The sequence below is a fragment of the Plectropomus leopardus genome, chromosome 9, assembly GCF_008729295.1.
Source record: "Plectropomus leopardus isolate mb chromosome 9, YSFRI_Pleo_2.0, whole genome shotgun sequence".
Taxonomy (NCBI): Eukaryota; Metazoa; Chordata; class Actinopteri; order Perciformes; family Serranidae; genus Plectropomus; species Plectropomus leopardus.
The window spans coordinates 28151065-28166823 of record NC_056471.1 but is presented as its reverse complement, the minus strand read 5'-3'; the positions used below and the strand labels follow the sequence as shown (position 1 = coordinate 28166823).

At 40.2% G+C, this 15759-nt stretch overlaps 1 protein-coding gene across 1 annotated transcript in view; it reads left to right on the top strand.

Annotated features, from left to right (window-relative positions):
• The window catches only part of LOC121947781 (teneurin-3-like), a 173716-nt gene that overhangs the window by 75548 nt on the left and 82409 nt on the right, over window positions 1–15759 (top strand). The window contains exon 4 of the mRNA XM_042492896.1: window positions 5815–6053. Within this exon, the coding sequence (XP_042348830.1) occupies window positions 5815–6053 (239 nt within the window). The remainder of the gene's footprint in view (window positions 1–5814; window positions 6054–15759) is intronic.

Here is a 15759-nt window from a genome sequence, read left to right as displayed (position 1 = left end):
GATTAGTCATGTGAAAGAAAGCAGCCAACTAGCCTTTTGGAAAAGGAAGGAGCTCGCAGTGATGGCTGGTTACCTGCCAAAGTGGATGGTGCTGTAGACAAAGTGGTAATCCTCAAGACGTATTTTTTTCTTTTCCTCGTGTGTTTTCCTTTTCATTTATTTTGCCAACATCTTTGGTGCCAAGCACACATTTCTGTGGTGATTCCAGAGTTCTGCAATATTTTCCTCTTATTTTAGGCTACTGTTTAAACTGCTGCTGCTGCTGGCAGCATGAAGTGCATCTGGTCCAGATGATTATTGCCAGCAAATGTAAAAGCTTTCACAAACAGACGATGGATAGCGAGGAGGAATTTGAACACTTAGTCATATGAAAAAGTCATTTTATATTGCAAATTTAACCTGCAGCAGCTGAAATACACCAGAATTTGACTTGCACACAGAGTAACTGTCTCAGTCCTTAGACTCCAAAGACCATCTTAAATGTATGTACATAAGAGCTCATCTCTACTTAATCAAACTCGTTAAACACACTAAATTCCCCGTGCAAACACTCTGAGCGCTCTGAGGGAGCAGCTCAAGATGGCACCACGCTGATCTCTGTGGGCAGGATGGCACAAAAAAGCTTCCCGCCACTGAAATAGCATCACACGGGCGCGGAGCTAGCCATACCAGAATAGCACCCGCTAGCAGGCCCCCTGTTGAGAGGGCAGGTGGCGATCTGGGGGAGAGCGAAGGCAAACGGCAGCGAGTGTGAAAACGAGCCACAGAGTTGCCCGCCACATCTGGAGTCTCTTTCTCGGCCACGGATTAAAGCGGCCTGATTATTCCAGCTCTCACCTTGAAATGCTAATGCTAACACAGAACAGCGACTAATAGGCAGATTACATATTCTGAGGGCTCCGATTCGCATTGTTTCTAGCGTGCTCTCTCACCCTGCCAGCTGGAGCTTAGCCGTAGACAAATCCACCCACTCACTGTTTGGTCTTTTGTCCTCTGTGAGGATGTTTTCAAATGTCATCCTGATGACAAGCAGCGTTGTGAGAGCAGAGGAGACCGGGCTGGCTGCTGCTTTTGTGTTAGAGGCTTCTCAATGGGACAGACAGGCGTGCACACAAACGCACCGCGCTCACACTGACACACGGCCATTCATTTTCTCTCTCTCAGTCTCGCACTCTCTCGATTGTCTCTTTCTCTTCTCTCTCGCTCAAAGCACACCACGTTGCTATCACTAGGGCCGGCTGGATTAGCATAGTAATGTGCCTTGTTGCATCACACTGGCTGTAATCAATTAGCCGGTCATCCAGTGTGTATAGCTGCAGACATTTACACTGGTCCACTGTTTGTTAATCATGTCCAACAGCATTTCATCTTTAGACTCCGTCAGTCTGCTCTTTAGAAAGAAAAAAATAAAAAAAGAAGGCGGACATGAAAAACATCAACAGCAGAATTACATTAAACGCCGAGTGCAATAAATGTCCGGCGCGGGAATTTGTCTCGGTGACGCTGGTGCACACAGATTCTGACAGCTTTTAGTTTCACTCTACGCTCTCTTGTACAAAGCAAAAGGGAAATAAATGACTGAAATATAGCTGACTTTCTAGTTTTAACCACCCACAGTGTGCCATATGTTTCCAGTAATTAAATGTGCGCTCAGATTGTTCAAATTAATTGTGCAACTAAATGCTATTTTATGATTTGTTTACTCATTTTTTTTATTTTATATATTTATTAATACAGGGTTTTTTATGTTTGTAGTTAGTAACATAACTGCTTTTGGTGTACTACAGATGTGCCTTTGAAGGTTTTAGTTCAGGTTTCTTTGACTTGGAGCCCATGATAACATCATGTACTCATATTTCTGCATAAATAAAAGCCCAGGTAGATCTGAGACCTTCATATCCAGGCAAAACTGCCTCCACATCATCTCTGCAACTTGCAATTGTTAGTCACCCCCTCAAATAGAGTACACACACACACACTCACACTCACACCATCACACCCCTTTATGTCTACCTCATCAGATTGCATCCACTTACACTTACCTCCCCAGATAGCGCAGTGTGTTTGCCTGTGTGTTTGACTACATGTCTGCCGCCTCCGACGCTGTACAAGTTTTGACCTCAATTCATTCCCAACTGCGTATTACAGAGCCGTCTGCCGCAACGGCGGCACAGATTGTTCCAGATTGAAGAATCTGAACTTCTCCAGGTTTTCCGACACCGGGAGCATTGTCATTCCAGCAGTGACGCGCCGTAACCTTTAAATGGAATCCCTGCCTGTCCATGACGGCATGTGTCAATCGGGGCATCAAGGAGCCAGACGATCAGAATCTGACATTTGTTCTTTTTGTCGAGAATTGATCAGGGGAGTTTTTAGCCCCGAGATATCCTCACCGGAGAGAGGAAGTAGCTGAAATATCAGTGGCGGGGTTGAAATATGAGCAATGCATTACGGTGTAGGGTAATGATGTGTCCTGTGTAAAACAAACCTGTTAAAACCATTTAATGAATATCTGATTACTGACTCCCCTGAGGAAGTTTTTGGACCACAAAGAGTGGAAAGTCCTCAGAAACAAAATGAAGTCGCACTAAAAGTTGTAGTCGACTACAGCCCAACCAGTGCTGGATTTTTGGGACTGATGCCGATACCAATATTAGGAAGTTAAAAGTTTAAACATTTTGATATTGTTTTACCAACCAATATTGCATATACTGTATAAATATAGAAAAGCACATTGTTTTTTGCATTTATCCCTCAAATATGGTTGTCAAACACTTGTCACAAAGATATGTGCAAGATAATTTTAAGTTTAATGATAAAAATGACATCAGTACACTGTAAACTTCATCTGCAATTCAGTAATCATAAATTATCTCAAGCTTTTTTTTTCTACATGATGTTACAAGATTAAAAAGTTTTATATTGGTACACATTGAACAACATGCCAATACCAGTGTATAATATCAGCTGATTTTATTTTCCGACTGATATGTCTGTCAGGCTCTTTAGCTGGCAAAACAGACATCCCACAAATGGTCGTTAGAGATTCTTGTTTGCATGATCCTTTTAAAATCTATCTAAAATTAAAAAAAACAAACAAAAAACCATTAAAGCTAGAGCTCTTATTCTTTTTCGCAGCAGAAAGCTGAGGCTTCTGTCTCCTTTCTCCTCACTTCATTATGTTATGCTCACTTACGTGGGGTGCAAATGTGGTGACAACGTGCAGTGGCGCTGGTATTTCCGTGTAATGACTGCATGAGATCATTGTTTACATGATCTTGTATAAATCAGTCTAAAATAAAACCTTAATAGCTGGAACATTTTTTCTTTGGCAGCAGAAAACTAAAGCTTTTCTATTCCCTGTCATTGGAAATGTGCAGTGATGCCGGAGGAATGAATGATGAAACTAGATCAAAATGCTTTTGCACTCTGCTCATGAAAATCAAAGCACATCTCAAAAACCAAATAATGTACATAGTTCAAATAACTTATTTGGTGTTCAGATGTATTTTTTTCATGTTTCTCGTATTAGAACATTTTTTAATCAATATGTTGTGTTAACTTTGCGAAGAGAAGAGAATTCCTGCACACTGTCCTATTACTTGCAAAAAAAAAACAAAAACTTGCTCATGTTTCTGCCATCAGACCCTCATTAATTTCTTCACTTTACATAATAAAGGCCCCATGACCCAAACATTGTGTACTTAATAAAGTTTAGTAGTAATAAGTCAGGGTGCAGAAATGTTCTTTTCTTCACTTGGACAGTTTCATCCTACACGTCTATCTACAAATTTTAAAGGTGAGCACAAGCCTCCACATTCCTGTCTATCTTGTAAAATTTGATGAAAATTTTTTGTATTTTGCTCAAAATGTATGACACAATATCAATACTTTCATCAGTTGTTCTGGTTTATTACATAACGTTTGAACTTAGGTTGTACAGATTTTAGGGATATGAAGCATTTGAAGATACTCCCAAGAAATGACATTACAATAAGCAAAAATGGCATCTTGGTTCACCGTTCTTGTCAACTAATCAGGCAAACTGTGATCAGTAAGCGCCTCTACTTGGATTTTCGCTCCTTAACTTGCTCAGCGTCAGATTATGCACCCAATTAGGCGTTCTCAAGCTCTTTTAGTAGAATCAGGATTAAAAAAAGCTTTTAAAAACTTAACTTGGAGACTTCACAGATGGCACACAAATAATTGATGAGCAAACACGGCTTTATCACTTTATTGGTGTGTTTAAATTAGCGGTTACCGTGGCAACCGATTTCCTCTTGGGATCTATAGGACATTTAAAAACACTGTGTGTGTGCATGTGCGTGTGTGTGTGTGCGTGCGTGCTTGCGTGTGTGTGTGCGTGTGTGCGCGCGCGTGCGCGCGCGCGTGTGCGCGTGTGTGTGTGTGTGTGTATGTGACTTTTAGCAGAACTTAGAGGATGTGAGAGCCAGAAATCAGGGCTGTCCTCCTCTAAACCTCACTCTCTGAATTGACATTTTATCTACCGGATGTTGAGAAGATGTTGAGGTGCCCTTGAGCAAAGCACTTAACCCCTAACTGTTCCAGTTTAAAATTAATGGCTGTGGTGGTGCTGGACAGGTAGTCTCAGGTGTAATTTTGTGTGCGAGTGTGAAGGAGAGTAATCACGCAGAGCGACCCTCAACTGAATAATAAAGGTTGTGTAAATTGTTTATTCTATTTTTTTTATTATTAGTGTTATTAATCAAGATGTCATGTTTTACAATCAACTCCTAATATAATCCCTGTAAAAATTTAAGACTTTAATTTAGAGTTCTTGAAGAGATCTATTATCTGTGGGGGGGGGGGGTCACCAGCAAGCCTACTTACCTACAAAGTCATAAATATACCGCTCAGCAGTGTATTTTATTTCTTATCAAAAACAGAATGTTAGGAATGAAATTCTACAGTTACGGATTGGACGAACATGTGCAATGCATGGTCAGTCTGTCCAATTTCCCCAGCTGTCCCTGTAAGCCTAGAGGCATTTGGGTATTAATCTCTAAGTAGTGGCAAGAGTGGCAACAAGGCTTAATTCATTTACTTAAGAGCTTTTCACGTGGGGTTTAAAAGTTAATAGGACGATCACTCCGTAGTGCATTTGATTAAACCCTCTTAATTACCCCAGGTATAATGGGCTATTAGCAAAGGCCCAGTTGTAAAAGGGCAAGTGGGAGATGATTGTTTTTACGAGGTACTTTTTGTTCACCTCTTCCAATGTCAGGATTATACCGAATATCAGAATTTAACCCAGTTCCTGTTGCAGAGTGATACACGTGAGAGTTACCAGTGTACCAAGGTTCGCTGTAGTTTAGTGAATTTTCGGGAGTTCTAATTTAAACTGGACTTTTTTTAGCTATTGAGCACAGATTGGAGCAAGGAGCAAAATGTGGTCTTTTAACCCTTTGAAATCTAGCTCGACATCAGTTTTCTTTTGCTGCATTCAGGCGCCTTTCACTTGCATTTAAATCTTTGAATCCTCTGCACTAGTTTGATTTCGGTTAAAAACATGGAGAAAAAAGAAACTTGGCATGAAATATTCCATAATTTGCTAAAAAATAAATAAATAAATAAAAAAACTATAAAATGAAAGGATGTTTAATGCCCACTTCATCTTTACTAGTTAACAATTAGCATCTGTAGACAAGAAAAAAAGTTTTAGCCAACTTTTAAGGTGGAACATTTACATGTATATGTATATTTATGTATATTTGTATATATATAGTTTATATGCTGTGTACAGTGTCATATACAATGACATATCCTCCTATTTCTTTTTTATCTCCTCTGCAGGCATTTTCTTTTTAAAACGGGCACAGGAACGACACCTTTCTTCGGCGCAGCAGCCCCTGGTTACACCATGGCAACGGGGACTGTTTACTCCACACCGGCGCGCCCTTTGCCCAGAAACAGCCTGTCCAGGGGGGCTTTTAAGTTCAAGAAGTCTCCCAAACATTGCTCCTGGAAGTGCACCGCCCTGATTGCTGTGGGGATAGCAGTGGTTCTGTCCATCATTCTCTGCTACTGCATAGGTAAGGAGGAGTTTTAATGGTTTGACAACTAGTTGCGTCACATGAACAAGGAGAATTTCCACTGATTATCTGTTCCTAAATCACAAAAACAGCCAAAGGACAACATTAAAAAACAGTGCATTGCAGAAATGGGCCATTGTTAGGATTATCATTGTGATAAGCGCTACACGTCAGCTAGTTTTGTGACTTTCAGGGTTTGAACGGTCCCTTCAAATCCTTAAAAGTTTGTGAATTTTGGGGGGGTCGGGGTATGGCTGTGAAGGTTTTTTTTGATGTAAAAAGCCATGGGTAATTTAATGGGCTTTTGAAATATTATGTAAATAGGCTCTTTTTAATTGCTTGCTGTGAGATCTCATTATAAAAAATTATGTGTGTTTTAACAGTAATTAACCTTGATCTGTTTCTCAAGCTATGCTGTTTGGTCCTTTAATTTTAAGGGTATTGGCCCTGGAAGGTCCTTGAATTTGGTGTTAAAGAAAGAGTTGGATCCCTGCTCTTTTGAACACACGCACATTTTCACAGTCAAACTTATAGTGAGTCACCAACATTAAAATTGCTTGAGACCTGACTTAACTTGAGACTTGTTTCTCAGAAGTCTTGACATTTAAGACTTGAAAGCAAAACATTCAGACTGGAGTTTTGACGTAAGACTCTATTACAATAAAAAATAAACAAGACAGCAAGAGTCACTCCAGACATATTTAATTATTGCGAGACTGATGCATTGAAGGGACTTTGTTCCAGCAAAAGAAAGAAACAATTAGAACCGCTTTGAAAGGAAAATGTCAAAACCATAAACCATGCCGCTTTAATGGTCAGCATTCAGACCTGAAAGTCTTTTCATCTTGACTTGCAATTTGTTTATGAAGACTAATGAGTTGGCGACTTGGACTTGCTGTCAGAGAGTCGAGGTTTGATTTGGACCTTCCCCAAAAGACATAAAAGCTGCTCCGCTCATGTCTCTTTCTGACTCAATAATAGAGTCACTCTAACTGTCTGGCTTCTATCTATACGTTCTCCCCGACTCCTAATCAGTGCGGTGAGGACACGCTAGGATCATCACTTCACGATAGGAATGTCCTGATCAAGTTTGTGTCCAGGATCTGCGTCATTTAACCCTTTGAAAGCTGAGCAGATTGGCATTTTTATTCCAAAAGCATCAGAGGGCAACATGCAGCTTAACAAAAAATGACCCTTAAAGTACTTTGAAGATATCACTTGACAATTAAATAGCTCTGAAATATGTTTAGAAGAAGCTGCCTGCATCAATGCTTTTTATTTATTTTACAAAATTAATATAAAATGAATTCTCTCTGTAATCAGTCTGGCCTGGTCCATGTCTCGAGAGACTTTCTCTCTCCTTTTAAAAGTATCCTCCAGTGTTTGTTGCTTAAGTACTTGAATTACCTGCATGAACTGTACTCCACTGAGTGTGTATTTAATCCTCTGTACGTCTTTTGCTTTTGCTTGTTAAATGACTGTTACTGGCTCCTGCTCACGGGGATTGCAGTGGCGCGTGGTGGTTGTCGTCGGCTCTGTGCAGCTTGTCTCTCCTCGGAGCAGGGCCGGGCCTCTTCCTGTTGTGAAACACCACATGCACCACAGATGACAGTAAACGCAGAGACTCCCACACTGAGCTGAGATAAAATGAGTGGACATAAATTAGGTAAATAACATAAATAAACAGTCTCATGCTGCGTTTTGCTGTTGCTTTTGGCAGTGGAACTGAACCAAAGGTCCTTAAGACAGTCCCAGGGGTCCCCAGAAAAAAAAGTAAAATCGTTTATTTTCGCTATATAATTCACAATAGAGTATGGGTGCACAATTAATCTAAAAAAAAGTGACTTAAGGGAGTTTTTTTCTCACAACATGCTATTAGTCTGGACATCAAGCATCTCAGATGTGCTTTTTCATTTGAGCATCTAAGAGTGCAATAAATGCTTTTGTTGAAAATGGAAGAAATGTGTGAGATAATTGTGATCTCAATTCTTAGGGTGAAAAATTGTGATTCGCATTTTAGCAAGAATCTTGTCGCCTGATTATAGAAGTAAGCCCAGTGAGAGTTTAACAGCGATCGTAGGTTTCACTTTCTCCACAGATATCTTTAAATGTAGTTGAAAATGATAGAAATCCAGTCTTAATCATATCTAGCAGCCAAAAACTATTTAAATGGAGGTCCCTGAGGCAAAATCATATCAAATCGGGGTCTGTGACCTAATGTGTATCAATTTGCTGCTCGATATGAAAAAGGTTGGGAAGCAGTGGTTTATGGTGCGAGGTGCTTGGCCGTGGTCGGGGCTCAGTCCTGCTCTTCACACACACGGAGCTCAGCAGAGTGGAGGAGAGACAGACAGACAGCAAAGGGTTAGAGAGTTGAAGAGGGCTGCACGCGTTGCTTTGCTGTGCATGAAAGCTTTCTGATTCAAAACACAAAGCAAAGGTTCAAATTGAGCTCTATATAGCTCAATATAGCCGGCACCAATCAGGTAAAAAATGCCTTGACTCCCCGATATTGATCTTATCTTGAGTTTTGACCAGGACATCCCAAGTCCCAGGCCTCACTCCTGCCAGCCTTTTACCTACAGCCGTCCTTCAAACTCGCTGTCTTCACCAGCTCCACGGTAGCAATCGCATTTTATAGTCCTCTCTTTCTCTCCTCACGCTGGTCCACTGAAAAGTTTCCGTACCTGATCATGTTTGGCGGCTCAGGAGGTGAAAATCTCATCTGTAAACTGCTCATATTACCAGATATTCGAGGCTGAACATCTGTGCCGATCGGGGGGCTTAGACCAGAACTTTCCTTCTGATTCTCAGGAGGGGTTATTCTCTGGGAAAATCTGGCTAAATACGTGAGTCTGGCATGAGGTTATTTTTCAAGGGGATGATGTATGATGATAATAAGTTCTTAAATTATGATAATAATAATTTATGTAGCGATTTTCAAAACAAAATTACAAATTGCTTTACAAAACTATAAAAAGACAATCAGAAACAAAAAATAATTAAAAAAATAATTTTAAAATTTACACAACAACAACAACAATAAAGCACATTAAAAATAAATACAACAAGGATGCCTCTGTACATAAGTAAGTGATTTAAAAATAAAGTGAGTTCAGGCCATTTATCCAGTGAAAGCACATTTATAAAGATGTGCTTTTAAGAGGGAGGCTGGCTGCCGAATTTTAGACGAGCTGTAGTTTGTGCTGACTCAGAGGTGGTAGTGTTGTTCCAGTGGTACAAACATGAGCACATGAAGGCATGTATGACAGTCTCTAGATTTTGGAGAGTCTCCTAAGCAGCAGAAAACAGAACTGGACAACTGGGCTGTTTTTAGGGATGACTCTCAGTGATCAACTGATAGTTTGCTGGATGGCCCCCAACCATTTTCTAATCCACAATAACGTGATAAAGTGATTCACTCTGGGATTTCTTTTTGTACTTGTACTATATATAAGGTGCCAGAGTGCATACAAAGTATCAAGATAGAGCTTTTATATCAAAAAAAAAGTACCAGTGGAGGATCCCCCACACCCCCCACAGAGGTCCCAGCTAAGCCCCTGAATGTCCTAAAATGAGAGAATGTCCTAAAATCATAAAAATAATCCTAGAAATATTATGAAATCTAAAAACCTAAAATCTGAGAAATATCCTAAAAAACATCCTAAAATCCTGGGGATGTCCTAATATCCTAAAAACGTCCTAAAATCCAAGAAATGTCCTACAATCCTAGAAACATCCTAAAATCTTACGGTTGCACTAAAATCCAAAAAAAATCCTAAAATCCTAGAAATATCCTAAAGTCCTAGAATTTTCCTAAAATCCTGGAAATGTCCTAAAATCCTGAAAATGTTCTTAAGTTGTAGAAACGTCTTAAAATCCTAGAAAAGTGTATGTGGCTGCTGCAACTGACCCTTGGCCTCCTTTCATTTTGCAAATTTGGCCCCCAAGCAAAGCAAGCTGATTATTCCGGCTTTATGTATTAGGTGCAGACAGTATGAGATGTTTACATCTGAATACTGAATACTGTGCATTTGAAACAAACCAGCCGTCGACCCGGACAAAATGAACCACACGGTGCAGCTTTGGCGTGAATATGCCACTGAATACTTGTTATTGTCTGATGTGGAGGTGCAGTACAAGCTGTCACCCGACCGCATGAAAACCGGCAGTTTCTGTGCCAGAAGCGACATATTTCTTTCAGTTTTATGGAGAAAAAATATGACTCCATTATCTGCGGTGGCATTAGACAATCTTTAGACATGTCATTCGGTCAAACGGAACAAATGACAGACAGGCGGCTTCGAGTGAATGAAGCCAGCAGGCCTCTTAATCTGTATGGAGTTTGATCTCTGCCAGGAGTGTTTCTATCTCACTGCCTTTTTTTTCCCTTTTTGCAGAAATTGCAGATGTCCTGATGTGATTCAGTAGCATCAGTCTGACTAAGCTCTCAGTCAGATATGCAGACATGGCCTGAGTGCAGTTTCCAACAAGACATCCCTGTCTGTCTCCCTTTGACAGAGGGGGTTGTGCATCATCCCGCACACTTCTGATCCCCAGTTCACAGAATTTATGTCCTCGGGGGTTCCCGTTAAAACACAGGCAGAGCGGCTCAAATGGCCAGCACAGATGGCAACGTCAAACACAAGTTGAGGAGTTGAACTTATAACAAAAGGAAACACTTGATCTTTAAAGAGTCCGCACAGCCTTTGTTGTGCTCGACCCAAAACTTGCTTATTCTGTCGAACAGGAAATGCTTTTATCTTGTTCAGGAAGATAAACTAATGCACATCCTCTCCCCCTCCTCTGGGCATTATTTCCTATGATTTTTTTTATTGTTATACAGCTTGTGTCAAAGCTGACTTCTTGCTAACCTTTTGAATCTTGACCACAGCAATAAACCGGTTACAGATTCATGTCTCCTCGTGCCCTCCCTTGTCATCCAAGCCCTTAATCTTTACACTGTGCCTCTCTCCCTGAGCGGATATATATAAGTATTCATCCAGCTTGGAGGCAGGGGAAATGTGACACAGCTGTATAAGGAGAAATATGGGGTTGTTGGGGAGATCCTATAACCAGTGTTTTATTGGTGAATAGAAAGGGGAGTGCTCTCTTGGAGGAGAGGTCATAAACGAGCTATATCAATATCAATATTCACAATCCCTTTATTGACTTAACTGTTTTCGTACTTGCTGTTGTCCATGATCTCATATCGTAAAATTAGTATGGATGTATACATACGTTTTAGCTGCTCCTCCGTGTGCAGGAATCGGCTGCTATTTTTATTCGACAGATCTGCTCGGTTTACACGGGGAAAACGAGCCGAAAGCAGTCATTTGTTCAGCTGTTGTCACTAACAGTTGTAGCAGATTGGATTCATTCACAACGTTTTCATCTCAACAATCACCAACTTGTTTAATTGTAGACCTGTCGGGTGTTTGGGAATTGTATTTTTGGCCCGATTCCAGAGTGTGCGGCTGCTGCTCCAGCTCCTTTTTGGTGTGTGTTTGTGTGAGTGAGTTAAACAGATGCAACCCTCTGCCACTTGCCTCAGGTGTCTGAGAGTGTTTCCACCACTTCCTCTCCCTTTCATCCGCCGCCAATTCACCTGCCAGGTGCAATGACTCAAATAGATACAATGTGCACTCATGCTTTAATACTTTTCTACTATCCGCTCACACAGTCCCATTAGTGCAAAGACAAACTCAAAGACAAACACCTGCATCAGTTGTATGTTAAAACTGGACTGTGTTTGAAGTTTACCATGGCTTGTGTTAATAAGCTTTATGATATTTTAGAAATAAGTAGTTCAGAGAAGATGTTTTTTTTTATTATTTATTGGATGAATTTGAAGAACAGCGTGCAACCACAAAGCTGGACCTTGGCTGACCGACAACAGCAGCTCCTGTAATTCAAATGAGGCAAACCTGCTGAGGTGAGGCTTTCCAGTTCCAGCTCTGCAAACTGGACTGATTGGAAGGATTTCAGCAATTGTTGAAATGCAGAGGGAGGCCAATCAGGACCCAGTCCAGTTTTGATGCTCTGATTGGATGCAGAAACAGCATGTGAATTTTCAGGAAATGCTATTTAATTTGAATTACAAAAACAAAACCAATTGCAAACAACGTCCTCGCTGAGCACATTTGAGCAAAAATATTTATGAGGAGGAGAAGATGCACTTCGAATATCAGACATATACAGAAAATATATTAATGAATAGTGTCTTTAAAGGTCTTTTGTGTAGGATTTAGGGGGTGGAATACAAGATGGAATATAAGATAAGTATGTTTTATATCGTGTATAATCAATTAAAACAAGAAATGTGTTGTCATTACCTGAGAATAAGGCATTTGTAAAGGGAGCTGGTGGTCGTTTATGGAGATCACCATGTTGCACTGCCATGTTTCTACAGTAGCCCAGAGAGGACAAACCAAACACTGGCTCTTGATAGGGCCATTTGTGTGTTTGCCCACCATAGTTAGCTGCCCGTATGCGACAACAGTGTCGGAAAAACATACGTTTTTTAATGTAAAACTACTTTATTCAGTGTTGTGAGGGGCTGCCACCAAAATGCACGGTCACAGTTTACTGGTTTTAATCATCTGGTCCATTTGTTTTTGTGAAGAAAAGACCTCTGTAACTAATTCAGCTCCCTCCTAAAAATTGGAGGAATTCTAACAGGGAGACGTTTCAGCTAGTTGCAATCTGCAATCCCCACCACTAGATGCCACTTAATTCCCCAAATCTAACACACTGTTCCTTTAAATTAAGTATTTTTGTGTATTAGCTGGTTTGTAAAAGAGTATCTCACAGATTTTTGGAAGACACCAAAAACATGTAATTTATCCAAAAAGGAAAAGCTCAATTTCGGGTTATTTGTGCATGTTTTAGTGAAGGCTGGTTGATGAAAGTGAAATTGTTGACATGGTTGGCATTTTTGTTTTTCTCAAGGCCGTGCCAGTTGTCAGAGAGTGGATGATACAGGTGGCTCCACTCATCGGAGATGAGCACTGGAAAAAAAAACAAAAAAAAAACACTGCGTCTGATACTAATCTAATACAAATAAAAAATTCCAGAAATCCCACAGAGACTCACAGGAGGAGACAGGGAGCTCACTTCAATTGCCACAGGACCCAAAAAAACAAACCCCGTCTTGGTCGATCTTGAGATGTTGTCATTCCATTTGAGGCTGTTGGAGACACTATCCCAGAAAACGGGAACATCTTAGCCATGCTCTGAGCTGTGCGGCTTATTCTGAGCAGTCCCCCGGGGATGTTTCTGGGGAGATGTGCAGGCAGGTTCCAGCATAAAACAATGTTTATCTCAATAATTTTGAGGCTGTTGAGCTCCAAGTTGTTGTTGGCACACCGTGACTCCAGATGGGCCACCTCTCTCTGTGGTAAATGGACTAATTATTCTCGGTGACGATGGCCATCAGAATGGCGTCCTCTGCATATTTTAACAGGAAACACTTAAGAAGTTTTATACTCGTTTATGTTTTTAATGCCTCGGGTTGCTCCGCTGAATAATTCATTATTTATTTCTCCTATAAAGAAGAGATACAACTTTCATCCGAGGCATAATTAGCGCTGAGCTTTCCAGGTAACAACACCACCGAAAATCATGTGAACAAGATGGGGAATTTGCTGTGGGAGCAGCCAGGAGGATTATCTGGGGCTAATGTTATATTTTCCAGTGCAGGAGTGTTTGTGCTTGTGTTCACTAATACCATGTGGATGTCGGAGCTCAGACAAACACGCTGTGAACTTACAAATTCAACCTCCCGTTCATCGTCGGTGGAGGTGTTCCACAGGGCACGTTTTGACTTCAGAGATTAGAGGCTAGCTTCTGCAGGTTCTTGCTCAGGAAGAGAATTGCTCATGGCCCATAAATATTAATTGAACTGGCCTAGGTGGCAGGAATAACTTATGCAAATTCAGAAATTGAGGGCTATTCACCTCAAAGCAATTTGTTGATGAGGTAAGTGGGGATTCAGGTCCTGGCGCTGTAAGAGCAGTGAAGAGCTCCTGGTGGTTCTGTGGTGTGTCTGATACACCAGAGCCCACCGCCACACATGGTGGAAATTTGGTGATACTGGAAAATGTGAGTGCACAGTGTTAAGCTGTGGGGAGAGTCTGGACTCATCACGTTACATGAACTAGAGTCTACAGTCAGGGACTGAGCCAGTGGAGATATTTTTAGACTTTTACTTGAGTTTAGTTTTATTTGCACATGCATATGTATAGAAACTAGGGGTCGACTGCTTTTCAGGGCAAATAGTTATAAGTAGCTAATGAGACAAATGACCGATATTTGGAACAGATATGCATTTACAATAAAAATAAATATCTTTATGTCAATATTTATAATTTGGAATATAACAAACTCCAACACAAAACTTTGAATGTCGTCACGGAAGTAGGTTGTTCCTCAGAGATGGTACTCTGTATTTTAGTGAATATTGCTTTGACTTTAGCGCCACCATGAGGCTGACATCTGTAGGTTAGTGTGGATTATCCTGACAACAATTCGAGGAAATGCAGTGAAATCTTCTGTGCATATATAGTGGATAAATTCTTATTGAGTTTGTGATCCTCTGATTTTTCTTTAAACCTGGTCTCACTCCCAACTCATTAAATACTGACAGTTGGTCAGTAGCCCTCGGCTTCAGATACCGATAAACCCTTTAGCAGCATTTTGTGACGCTCAAGTTTACATAGTACAGGTGTAAGGGAGGTGGTTGGGACAAACAAACCCTGGACTTTTATCTGGGAGCCCCCTGTTCTTGTCTCATGAGAAACCAAAAGTCAATCGATCATTATAATAGCAGCGTGGTCTGCTGTTATGTGAAGCATACTATGCTAGTGATGTATGCCATGTGACGTAACATCATGTTAGTAACAAACATACTTTTTTATAAACAAACCATGATTTTTTTTTTTTTTTTTACTTTTCTTGCCTTAAACTAAGAAATTATATCTAAGGACAAAGTTTTTACTTATGTTTTAAGTTATTATAAAAGAGGCTTTATGCATTGAACAAGTGGAAACTGCACATGTCTTTGGAGAATAGTGAGGTGGGAATCAACAGAGGCTCCCCAATACGATATAATCACGATATGTGCATCAGAATACAATATTATTGCAGTCTGATACATGTTTTGATATGCTGAGTATATCAATAAAATATATTGTGATTTATTACGTTTTTCCAACTGCACATTGTGTCCCCAAAATCAATCAAGATCTGTCTTTCTTAATAAGATTTTTAGTTTTCAGTTTATTATTCTAGCAGGTTACCAAATTTTAATTTGTATTTATAATATTAATAATGTAGATATTTTTTTAAAAATCAATACTTGTCGTCCCTGTGACGATACTATGCTGTGTTGAGCTTGTCCCCACCCATAGAAAATTTACATTTACATACAAACATTTATTTTAAAACATACAGTAAATAAACAAGCATTATTTGGCATGCCAAAAAATGACATTTGGATTAAAACCAATATCTGTAATAATAGGACAAAAGTCGCTATCTTGCTACTGCTGTTTACTTCCGCTGTGCATTTTGCAATGCCTTTCGTCAATGACACATCCTTGATAAACTCTGGTTCTGCTCAAACTGGTGGAAACGCTGGCTGGTTCAATAGATGGCACCAAACACCGGAACCAGTTCAAGAACTAATTAGGTGCTAATTTGATGG